The sequence below is a fragment of the Coregonus lavaretus genome (genome assembly GCF_964263955.1).
Source record: "Coregonus lavaretus genome assembly, contig: HAP1_SCAFFOLD_187, whole genome shotgun sequence".
Taxonomy (NCBI): Eukaryota; Metazoa; Chordata; class Actinopteri; order Salmoniformes; family Salmonidae; genus Coregonus; species Coregonus lavaretus.
Window position 1 is genome coordinate 250001 of NW_028159222.1, and position 13014 is coordinate 263014.

General features: G+C 40.9%; 2 protein-coding genes across 2 annotated transcripts in view; one reads left to right on the forward strand and one right to left on the reverse strand.

Annotated features, from left to right (window-relative positions):
• Positions 1–3925, reverse strand: part of trpc1 (transient receptor potential cation channel, subfamily C, member 1) — a 61654-nt gene extending 57729 nt beyond the window's left edge. Inside the window, exon 1 of the mRNA XM_084197428.1 lies at positions 3745–3925. Within this exon, the coding sequence (XP_084053554.1) occupies positions 3745–3910 (166 nt within the window). The 5' untranslated portion in view covers positions 3911–3925. The remainder of the gene's footprint in view (positions 1–3744) is intronic.
• Positions 3926–9715: 5790 nt separating this feature from the next.
• On the forward strand, positions 9716–12218 carry LOC311123166 (carbohydrate sulfotransferase 2-like). Its single transcript, XM_084197429.1, has one exon. It carries the CDS (start codon positions 10273–10275, stop codon positions 11668–11670), a length of 1398 nt encoding a protein of 465 aa, XP_084053555.1. The 5' UTR covers positions 9716–10272; the 3' UTR covers positions 11671–12218.
• The last annotated feature ends 796 nt before the right edge of the window (positions 12219–13014 follow it).

Here is a 13014-nt window from a genome sequence, read left to right on the forward strand (position 1 = left end):
TTTGTAAATGATGTCTGAGTGTTGGAGTGTGACCCTGGCTATCCGTAAAAATAAAAAATAAATAAAATGTTGCTGTCTGGTTTGCCTAATGTAAGGAATTTGAAATTATTAATACTTTTACTTTTACTTTTCATACTTAAGTATATTTTAGCAATTCCATTTACTTTTGATACTTACAGTTTTTTACAATCACTTTGGCACTAATTTCAGAACCTTGACGTCATTTTTCAAAACTCTAGACACAAAACTCAAAACGGTCGTCACTTGTAACACAGGCTGTCCAATGTTCAAAACATTGCATTGTGCGTTCATATCTTTAAAGAAATATTGCACTTGCACAATCATTGGTTCAAAAAACAAATTTATTGTGAAATACCAATGAAACGTTAATTTAGATCACCCACACACAAGCAACCGATAGTTTCACTGTGTCATTGTTCGTACAATCATTCAATATTGTAGTAAAATAGGTGATACATGTTTCATTATGGTACTACATGTAAATACATCCCTGTAAAAGTACTGCAGTAGTAGAGAGAATACTACAGACACAGTGGAATCATTGAACAAAATCTGAAATATATTGATGAAAAACAATACAGTACTGTAAAACATCAAATGCAGTGTTCCTCAACTTGCTTGCTTGTACTGTAAAAAGGTTAAAGCCTGCCTCATCCAAATATATGAATTTTTGGTGGTTGTCATCAGCATCCAGCTCCATCACCCTCTAAAAATACATTTTGGAAAGAGATTTACTGATTACTGTACAATGTAGAATTATTAGGGAATTTTATTACAACAGCCATCTTGAAACTGAACATACCTGAACATACTCAGTCCTCATTTGCTTCACTCTGTCTGCATTTCTTTCAAAAGGCACACGGTATAGTTGTTTTAAAGACACCTGGTGCCTTCTCAGCATGCGTGCAATAGTCGGCAAACTTATGGATTCCACATTGTTAAACATGTCTTCATTGTCCAAGATATGCTGGCGAATGTCTGTAAGGTGAATATCATTTCTGGCCCGAACCAAATTGACCACAGCCTGCTCTTGTTGGTCAGTCAGAATTTTGCCTCTGCCTCCCCTATTTGGCCTAGTCTCAATTCTACAGGAAACATTACAGTAAGAAGACACTTGGTCACATCACCTACTCTGTGATACACATTGGTATGCAGTCATTTGACAATTGAGAGAAGCATAATGTTTAGTGCATGCTGACTACTTACCGGTTCTCATTGCGGAAAGTTATAATTATTGAGGCCACGGTTGACCTTTTGAGGTTTGGTTGTATCATTGTAGCCGCCTCAGTCATTGTCATGCCATGATTTATGACATGGTCTACAACTATTGCTCGGATTTCATTGGACACTCTTTGCTGTTGCTGCCGCTGTCTTGGTCCGTGGCCTTGTCCTCTACCACGTTCCCCCACACCTCTCAAACGAGGCCCACGACCACCTCTCAGAAGGGGTGCTTGTCCCCTGCCATTCCTTTGACCAACACGTCTTCCTCATCTTCTTCCCACCACTGCTTGACCTCTATTGTGACCTGGATCACCTGCCAGCTCCATGTTACAGTACGTATCGCTATGTTGTTGCAAGTGGATCCCAATCAATTCCAGTTCCACAATGTGAACTCAATCATCAGTAACAAGTTGGCAGAATTGGAGAAGCAATTACAAGGGCCTGCATCCATACAGTGCAGTACTGTCAATACTGTAAATAGTCTGAAAAGGTGGTACATGGGACCATAGAAACGGTGTCTGATAAAGAATGATGATGAAATATTACATCCATAGATAATGTAGTCTAATTGGTTCATGCTCCACGCTAATTGGTGACAATGAATCTCATTATCTTGAAACTTTCATGATCTAAACATGGGATATTGTTTGTCTGTTTCCATACGACTATGCATTAAGAGTAATGCAACAGTTACTTAGCATTTTGAGCAGTTGTATCAATTGATAGTTAGATAATTGTAATGAAATGAATAGACACTCATCTGAAATGTAATGTGTGAATTGCCTTTTGAAATAGTAGTTCTTTGATGTTAAGCTGTGCCATATTGAACAGGTGATTTTTGTTAAATGAACAAATTATCTTAGTTTTATGTGTATTGTATCCAAGCAATTGAAAGAAGTGTTAGAGTTTTGAAAAATGTGCATTTTGATCATTGGTTGTGAGTTTTGTGTCTAGAGTTTTGAAAAATTACGTCAAGGTTTTGAAATTATTGCCAAAGTGATTGTAAAAAACTGTAAGTATATTTAAAACCAAATACTTTTAGACTTTTAATCAAGTAGTATTTTACTGGGTGACTTTCACTTTTACTTGAGTCATTTTCTATTAAGGTATCTTTACTTTTACTTAAGTATGACAATTGGGTACTTTCTCCACCACTGGTAGTGTTGTTATAGTGTGGTTAGGAGTAATGGAAACTTGGCTGGTTATTCCAGAAAGGCCAACTCACTCCTCTACAGAGGAAATACCCCACACAGAGGCCCTCCTAGTAGGAAAACGTATGTGTGTGTGTGTCTGTGGGTCAGAGGAGGCTGGTGGGAGGAGCTATAGGAGGATGGCTCATTGTAAAGACTATAATGGAATAAATGGAACGGTACCAAACACATCAAACATGGAGACCACGTGTTTCACTACGTTCCATTAATTCCATTCCAGCCATTACAATGACTTTTGAGTACTTTTTCCACCACTGTGTGTGTGTGTGTGTGTGTGTGTGTGTGTGTGCATGTGTTTGTCTCCTGTCCTTTCATGGGAATTACCTAACGGGCCACCCATGCAAACAAGTTGTTTCATTCAAGCCTTCATGTGAAACTTGGGCTGTATGACAGAATACACTAAATGTACAGTATATAGTCTTCGTCACAAGCTTCACATTAATGTGTTATTCATTTAGCAGACACCCTTATCCAGAGCTCAGCTGGTAGAGCACGGCGCTTGTAACGCCAAGGTAGTGGGTTCGATCCCCGGGACCACCCATACACAAAAATGTATGCACGCACGACTGTAAGTCGCTTTGGATAAAAGCGTCTGCTAAATGGCAAATTATTATTATTACAGGAGCAATTAGGGCGTCACCTCACTTTCACAACCTGAGCAGTAAAGCCTGCTAGTAAAACTATGACAAAGCTTAGCTAATTTCCCCCCCAACATCGGAGACCTTGATCACAAGGTAACGCTGTTGAAGGTAATATATTTCTTAACGCTGTTGAATGCCGATAATACGGGGGTCCCATCGTGCTCTATACTAGAGCAGATCTCCCGAGTCCACCGGAAATAACTCAGCCCTGTGGGCAAACTTCCAGTGTAACTACGTGTAGGCAGCTGCACGAGGCTATAAAAGTAAACTCACCCATAATAAGGTAGGAGACTGTTGGTAAGAACTGTGTAATATTAAATGAAGTGTTTCAGAGAATAAAATACTACATTTTCACACCATACTACCTTATAGAGCACCTTAAGATGACACTGTCACAAAGTGATACCGTTATTATTATGCTATTTGCAACAGATGATTTCACAACCGCTATCAATAACATAATTGTTCTTATTTGATTAATTGATTATGGGAGGCCTAAAACGATTAAATTCGCCTTTATTTTATATACCTGTGTTCCATGCAATACATAACATGTTTAGCCAATGCCATGTCCTGTACAAAATGTTGGGATAAAAAAAAAGATATATATAAATATAAACGAATCTACCCAAAAGCCTTTAACAACTCACCTTTCTCACAGGCCAGTAGGAAGAGCTTCTCGTCTAGAGTAGTCTCCTCCTTAACCTCCCTCAAGTCTTTCAGGGCCAGAAATGTATCCGGAGAGGACACGTCCGTGCACTGATACAGAGCGGCCATTACGACTGAGAAGGAATAGGGAAGAACACTGATGCGCATCCCACTAGGCGCCAACGACCAAAAGCCCGTCAGGATGACATATACTACACAAAGACTTTTACTTTATTTCCCGCTAAAGAACGGCAGTTGTAGACAATAATATGTAGGCTAGGCTATTATTGTTGTTGCATCCGTGTTGGTAACGTTTCCTCCGTTTTTACGCAGCGTCGGCGTTTGGCGCGCGTAACGACCTTCCAGTTGTTTCCTCGTAATTTCATTTTGACATGCTATTCTTCTTCAAGTGTAAACATACTGGACACCGTCGGTGCGCATAATTATCCATCTCCATCAGCGTGTTTACAAGCACCGTTTTCTCGCACGGCTTCGCAGGATCTTAGCGCAATGGACCTGATGGTGTTGCTGCTGCGCGTTGCGCGCTGCGCATACTCATTCTCCACCTGCTTTCTCATCTCGCGCACGCAGGCAGCATCCTCAGCAGTCCACATTTACATAACAAGCTTGCCTTCAAATTTTTTTTTAACCATTATTACATTTTATTTTAGATAGTCTTCAGAAAATAAAAAATATCTACATCCTACACATAATGTAGCCTACATCAGATGACGAAGAGCTGAGGACGTTTAGGTTATTTGATAATCAAATTTAAAGAGATGAAGAAATACAGCTAGTTCAAAAGGTTCCCTCTGACGTATTTCCAAAATACTGTATTACAATCATAGTCGGCTAACATAATGCTAAAATATGCGGTTTGATTTGGAATAATATTGTCTCAAAGTTTCAATTTGCACATTCTTAACATAAAATCTCAATGAATTGACTATTTACCTTGCTCTAATTTGTTTATATAACAGGAATTATATATATGACCACATTGTGTCTGTGTGTGTCTGTGTGTGTGGACATGTTGGACCACACACACACACACATAAACTTGACCAACTGGGGACATTTTGTTAGTCCCCACAATGTCAAATGCTATTTCTAGGGGGTTTATGGTTAAGGTTAGAATTCGTGTTAGGGTTAGAATTAGGTTTAAGGTTTAGGAGCTAGGGTTCGTTTTAAGGTTAGGGTTAGGAGCTAGGGTTAGGTTTAGGGTTAGAGTTAAGGTTAGGTTTTCGGGTTAAGGTTAGGGTTAAGGTTAGGGTAAGGGTACGGGTTAGGGAAAATAGGATTTTTAATGGGACTGAATGGTGTGTCCCCACAAGGTTAGTTTTACAACACTGTGTGTGTGTGTGTGTGTGCCTGCACATGATGTGTCCATATTAGATCAATATAATAACAATGTTTCTAGGAGCAGCGTGACTTTGAGGACATTGTGTAACTGCAGATAAATGTCACTTTTAAAATCACACAGGTATAAATACTGCACCATTTAATACAAGAGAGCTTTTAGGTAATGAACATGCCCTTGCACCATTAAACCCAGGAAGACTGGGATACATGATGGTCAAATTACATTGGCCTATTATTTATGGCGCAGACATGCATCTTTCACCATGGGGTGTATTTCATGTAAAATGTGATATTTTTTTCTAGTCTGGGTGAACATATCTCGTGAAATAACTGTAGGCCTAGTTCTAGAGAACAAAGAATACATTTCACAATGAATCAATTCAGTTTCTTAATCTTATTTTTCTATCAAACCAAACTGGAATTGACATATTCCCCCTCGCCCCAGCAGATGGCAGTCTTTCCAAAGCAACTGCAGAGCACACAGTGACTTAATCCAAACGCCTAGAGTAATGAAAATAAACATTTACCATGAAGAAATCCTTTAAAGAAAAGAGTAGCCTATCACTGAACTAAAAGAGTAGCCTATCACTGAACTAAAATCGCCTATATAATCTTGAGACAACTGCAGGACTTGCTTGACTCCTAATAGAGATGCCCAAACCCTCCCTTTTGTGGCTTCCATTGTTCTAATAACACATTAATTGACACGCGTGAGCAGATGATTTTCAGTCTGTTGAGCATTTGGGTGCCCTAAAACACATGGGTTTATCGCTTCCCAGCCCTGTCAATTCCACGCTGACAGATGTCGAATAGCAGATTACCGCTGAAAAGGACAGGTCAGGATTGGCAGGTCAGGATTGGCAGTTCAGTTAGCGGGTTGACCGGCTCTCAAAGGGAACTGCTCATTGCCTACCGTTAAACCAGGTCTAGAGTAACCTGTTGAGACTGTGGGCAAAACAAATGTATGTAATGGGAGCTATCGATTGCTTACTGCCTATAAATGAGAAGGAAAGACAGACATGGTAGAGAGACACATGATCTATAATGTTAATAACAAACATTGAATGTAGGCTATTGTCTGTTCTCTCTGACTCTGACAATAAAACAAAACACCCCCCCCCCCAAATAAATAAAATGAAACAAAACATCCGATTTGAAAAATATTGCCACACATACTTGATATGAAACAATGTAACGTTGAAACTGTAAAAAATGCCATGTGTGTGCACGTGACTTTACCCACAGTCCCGTTAGGGGGGTTTCTTCCCTTTTCAGGTGTCTATCATAGCATCCTGGTTTCCACCAATTAGAGTGCCCGAATGCACATTTGGACTCTGAACCCTCCCATTCCAGGTCAGAGTGGCTAACCTTGTAGGCAGATGAAGACAAGTTTGGCTGCCGATCAAGTTATCAGTGTGTTTACCAGTTAGATTGTGCTTGCATCCATATAGTGAGTTGTGGGTTTACTGTTGTGGGTTTTATGCTGTTAGCAATGCTCAATCACTTGTAGTTACTTTCTTACATTTGTAACATACAGTACTGTTTGCAGTGGTGTAAAGTACTTAAGTATACAGTAGAGGCTCCTCAGGGGAGGAAGGTGAATTTCATACAAATACAAATAGTGAAACACTAAAAAAGTTATCATTTTTAGATAAAACTATACTAAATATATTCACGTCACCAAATAATTTATTTAACTACAATGTTTTGCAATGAAGGCCTACAGTAGCCCCAGCAGCACTCTGTAGGGTAGCGCCATGGTGTAGCCGGAGGACAGCTAGCTTCTGTCCTCCTCTGGGTACATTGACTTCAATTCAAAACCTAGAAGGCTCATGGTTCTCACCCTCTTCCATAGACTTACACAGTAATTATGACAACTTCCGGAGGACGTCCTCCAACCTATCAGAGCTCTTGCAGCATGAACTGACATGTCTCGAGGAGCGTTCAGAGCGCACACTGGACGCTCTGGCCAAGGAGTAGGGTTGATCCGAGTGTTCGGACCTCTTAACTGCAGTCAAGCACCCAAGCTAACTGGCTAACGTTGGCTAGCTACTTCCAGACACAAATGAGAGAACAGCTCACTCTTACCATTTTACTCGCCCTAGCAGAGCTGGTTAGGCTGTTTTCATGTTATCTAGAGCTTGGTGACTGTAACTGTGCTGCTGGGAACAATTTAATTAAAACATTTTAAACAGGTGTTGCACCTTCATAAATTCATCAGTTATTCTGCGCTCTGGCACACCGACGAGAGTTTTCTGAAATCAGAGTAAATTGCCAGAGTGAATTTACTTTACTTTACTATTTCTATTTTTGACAACTTTTACTTTTACTTCATTATATTCCTGAAGAAAATAATGTACTTTTTACTCCATACCCTGACACCCAAAAAGTACTCATTACATTTTGAATGCTTAGCAGGACAGCAAAAATTGTCAAATTCACGCACTGATCAAGGGAACATCCCTGGTCATCCTTACTGCCTCTGATCTGGCGGACTCACTAAACACAAATGCTTCGTTTTTAAATTATGTCTGAGTATTGGAGTGTGCCCTGGCTATCCGTAAATAAATTAAAAAAAACAATAAATTGTGCGGTCTGGTTCGTAAATTCACTCTGGCTACTGACACCGGTCATATTCAACGGGTGTTGCACGTTCGTAAATTAATCAGTTATTCTGCACTCTGGCACACAGACGAGAGTGCTCTGAAATCGGAGTAGATAGCCAGAGTGAATTTACGAACGCACGCTTAAGTGCATTTAAAACCAAATACTTTTAGACTTTTACTCAAGTAGTATTTTACTTTCATTTTCTATTAAGTTATCATTACTTTTACTCAAGTACGACAATTTTCCATCACTGCCTGTTTGTAACATGCAGCTAATGTTTGTGTATATTTCAGATAAGACATCTGCATGTTGTTTATATTGTCTTAATTGCATGAGTATGTATGCATAGTATGTTAGTTTAGAGATGGTTATTGTTATAGCCTGTAGTTTATGCACATGCATTCATAGTTCTCTCTAGTGCTATTTCATGGCGAGTTCTAGAACCTAATAGAAGTTTCGGAGACGGTTCTTGGAGCTCGAGCATGCGCAGAGTAATTAACGACCCTCTGGAACCAGGGCAGATCAGCAAGATCTCCACCAGTCCGGAGAGAGAGGGACATGAATCTAGCCTGTCAACAGAGTAATTAGTTTCTCTCACTACAAAGATATTGGATGTACCTCAGTTCACATAAGTTACTGGATAAACAATATGAAAAGTATTAGACTACATGTACCTCAGTTAACATAAGTTACTGGATAAACAATATGAAAAGTATTAGACTACATGTACCTCATTTAACATAAGTTACTGGATAAACAATATGAAAAGTATTAGACTACATGTACCTCAGTTAACATAAGTTACTGGATAAACAATATGAAAAGTATTAGACAATATGTACCTCAATTTTTCAGTCACTCTTATCCAGAGTGACTTACAGTTAGTGAGTGCATACATTTTCATACTGGCCCCCCGTGGGAATCGAACCCACAACCCTGGTGTTGCAAGCGCCATGCTCTACCAACTGAGCTACACAGGGCCCTGTCACATAAATTACTGGGTAAACAATATGAACAGGATTAGACTACATGTACCTCAGTTCACATAAGTTACTGGATAACAATATGCCAAGCAATATGCCAAGCAGTCAAATGTACTTGGCATTGACCCCACGACTGGTGTCTGGGGTACTTGCTCATTAAGGGCCGGTTTCCCGGACACAGATTAAGCCTCTAAAATTGCCAGTATAGTAATCCCTTACAATAACCCATATGTAGCCTATAATATGTATACAGGTGTATTCACACTTAATATACAATCAACAAATTAGAATTTGGTGACAACAATATTACAGACCAAACTAATTGTAGGCTTTAACATGGGACACATTACAGTAACATCTAGATAAATATATTAGCTTTTATTGTCGCAAGTAGGATATTTAATTTATTTGTTAGAAATCTGGATTAGATGTAGGCCTATGTAGTCATCCACCCAAAACAGTAAACATGCAGTGATAATCACCAATGACATCAACCATTTATGTTCATGTAGTGCCTTTTGCTTCCAAAAAAACAGAAGGTTGTCTCCCACAATTCTTTGGTTCCTACTTCAAGTTGCAGTTGGTGAGGAGCAACTGCAGAGATTTCCACATGTTGACATGTATTTCCACATTTCGACATGTAGTCGCAGGTCGGACAAGTTTTATATCCATAATGCAACACACTTTCAAAGGTGGTGACCCACGTTGATCAACATCTTGATAAAGGTGATCTGCTCGAACGCACCCTTTGTTTTCAAATGTGGGCGTCTCCAGGGCAGTGCGTTATTGACAGGCGTGTGGAAGAGCCAAGGGAGCGACTCGCTAACCCAAGTATCATTTCACTCTCCAATGGCGGCTGGGGGAGGGAGGATCTTTCTTCCTGTAGTCTCTGATTGAATCAGTCCAGTTTCAATTAGTTCCAGATACAAGCTTGAAAGAACGGAAATATCTTTGGACGATTAGACTGCCCTTCTGGATATACTGGCGACGTTTATCAAAAGGAACTAAGAAGAAGCCGGAGAACGTAATTACTAATGTAGGCTAGTACTTGTGTGCCGTTGTTCAGTGAACGTGTAGGCTCCATCTATACTGGGGCGTATCAGATTTTAACTGCGCAGAGACGCCTACCCTGAATGTTGTCAAGGAGGGCATACATTGTTTGGATAAACGGCTACTCTTTTTGTTTTGATGGCAGGCCAACCGCAATAAGAACTGTAATTCCGCAATGGAAACGTTTTCATGGCATCGCTCTTTCATGTGAAGAGCCTTGCGCACTGCAGTAAAAGCAGGGCTGTGTTATCGTATTTTGGATTGTGAATTCGAATATGTGTTGGCTGGAGTATTACCTAACCCACTGGACACACACTAGTTGAATCAACGTTGTTTCCATGTAATTTCAATGAAATGACGTTAAACCAACGTGAAATAGACGTTGAATTGACGTCTGTGCCCAGTTGCAATGATTTAACTTTGGATTCGGTTGGTGAATCAGTTCCCACCGGAGATATGCAATAACAGTTGCCTATTGTAAATGTAAGAAGTTTTCGCCCAGTGGTCAGAGCCACTCCCAGGTTACAGATGAGAGGGAAACAATACCATGGACAACCGAAGTTGACAGCGCCTTGGGATAAGGATGCTGGCTACTGGAGAAAGCTCAAAACGCACAGGAACCATAACAAGATAATAGCTCAGCCCGGCATCGTGATGAATGTGCTACGCAGAAAGCGGATTGTGTTGTTTATAGCTTATTTCTTACTGCTGGTGCTGACCATGCTGAACTTGGCCAATTATAAATGGACCAAAGTGCCCCAGCAGTGCAATCACCAGATGAGGAGCGCTTCCTATCAAGGCAGGTCAGACATCAGGTTCCTCTACAAACCCCACCTGGCCAAAAAGAGACAGTTGGTCTATGTTCTGACCACATGGAGGTCTGGGTCCTCCTTTTTCGGGGAGCTGTTTAACCAAAATCCTGAAGTGTTTTTCCTGTATGAACCCATGTGGCACATCTGGCAGAAGCTGTACCCGGGAGACGCTGTGTCTTTACAGGGGGCGGCCAGGGACATGCTCAGCTCCTTATACCGCTGTGATCTCTCTGTGTTCCAACTGTACAACAGCCCAGGGGGAAAGAACTTTACCTCCCTGGGACTCTTTGGGGCCACCCTGAATAAGGTGGTGTGCTCCTACCCCCTCTGCACCGCCTACAGGAAAGAGGTGGTGGGGATGGTGAACGACAAGGTGTGTAAAAAGTGTCCCCCTCAAAGCCTTAGACTACTAGAGGAAGAGTGTCTCAAATACAGCACTATCGTAATTAAAGGGGTGCGTATCCTGGACGTTAACGTTCTCGCCCCCCTCATGGAGGACCCGTCCCTGGACGTGAAGGTAGTCCACCTGGTCAGGGACCCCCGGGCCGTGGCCAACTCCAGGATCAAGTCCAGACACGGGTTGATCCGGGAGAATCTGCAGGTGGTCCGGAGCAGGGACCCTAAGCTCCGCAGAATCCCCTTCGTAGACCCTAACCGCAAAGCCAACAAGAAGGACGGCTCGGACTACCACTCCATCGGAGCCATGGAGGTCATCTGTGAGCGCACCTCCAGGACCCTGAGGACTGCCTTAAACCCTCCCAGCTGGCTCAAAGGGAAGTACATGGCCGTTCGTTATGAGGACCTGGTGGAGAACCCTGTGAAGATTCTGAGGAACGTCTACCGCTTCGCCAACCTCACCACCAACCGTGACATTGAGTCGTTCGCTCTGAACATGACCGGCGGGTCTAGCTCGTCCTCCAAGCCGTTCATAGTGTCCTCCAGGAACGCCACACAGGCTGCCAGCGCATGGAGAACAGTACTCAGCATCCAGCAGATCAAACAGGTGGAGGACTACTGCCATCACGCCATGGCTGTCCTGGGCTACGACAGAGTCAGGACGGCCGGAGAGGTCAAGGACCTCAGGAAGTCTTTACTGACTGTCTCCAATCTGTGACAGAAAAACAGGATTTTTTTCCTTTTCCACCAAAGAGTGAATTTAATGTTCATTTAGCGTCTAGTGCCATTCAGTTAATCGTGGAATTAAAAAGCTTTACTTTGAATGTTTTTTTGAGGAATTCCACTTTTTGGCCACATTCAATGTATCTTAGTTTTATTTTTAAGTTCAATTGCAGACAGTCATATTTGACAGGACCATTACTTTTGTGTCTGGACAACTGTATGTTTTTGACAAAGTAAGAAGGCCTACGAACAATGACCTTGAATATTGAAACTACAACTACGGAAACAAACAAATAGTGTATGGTTCATGTATATTGTTAACAAAACACTTCAAAAGTGGACGTTTTGGGGGGTTATTTTGAATGTTCCAAACCTGAGAAAATACTTGGTTTTCCAGTATCCATACTGTCTGTAAAAGTGAGAGAAAAAAAATGGGCGACAAAAAAAGCAATTCATTCATGACAAATGTAATTGTTTGAGCAGGTTTTGTTACGTTGTGATTACTGGATGGACTCCGAGACAATCATTAAACTGGTCTGTTATAATTATAATGTTGCTCTAAGGACGGTTTCAGGTTTATTAGTTGATACAGACTTTATAACAGCGGGACATCCCAGATGACGATAGATGTTGGCCCACTAATAGTAGATCATGATGGCACAGCAGTTGTGGAAGGATTTCTCACAGTGTCACTGTGAGTATAGCCTGGTGTCATTCTACGTTTTTTACAGGACTAGATCTCTTGATGCAAATAGGTGATTTAGCCAAACTGCTTTGAAAAACATCTTACAGAAGCCGAGTAGCTCTGGCATCCCTTCTGAACAAAATAAAAACATTTCAGTATGTTTTGTTACAAGTTTGACCCATGTAACACAGGGATAGCTCATGACCAATGTAGTTTACTGGCACTTTATGCTACAATTAAATCTGGAGAATAGAAAATAGAAAACGAATTTAACCTTTTACTGCAGTGGGCTAAATCAGGGTTACACAGTGTTTCTTGGTAGTCTTAAACAAATCTACTTTAAAACAAAAGTATACACCTCACACACATGGTTATGGGCTTAAAAAAAGAAGACATCTGTACCATGTGAGATATAGAGTTGAAATGTCTTCAATTTTGAGTTTGCATCCCAATATTACACTTTATATACATCACAGAATACGGAAATATAACAAAACCTTTTGACATAGAAACACCAGATTTCTGGTGTTTAAAAAAAAGTATGTTTATTAATTATGAAATTATGAAAAATATTAATAACATTCCACCCATGAGGCCACTAGGTCATTTGACTGCAGGAAAGGGCTGCGCGCCACTGTCATTAACACACTGGTC

Excerpts from the sequence above, each read along its gene's own strand:
- LOC311123166 (XM_084197429.1), top strand. The coding sequence starts at position 10,273 with ATGAGAGGGAAACAATACCATGGACAACCGAAGTTGACAGCGCCTTGG.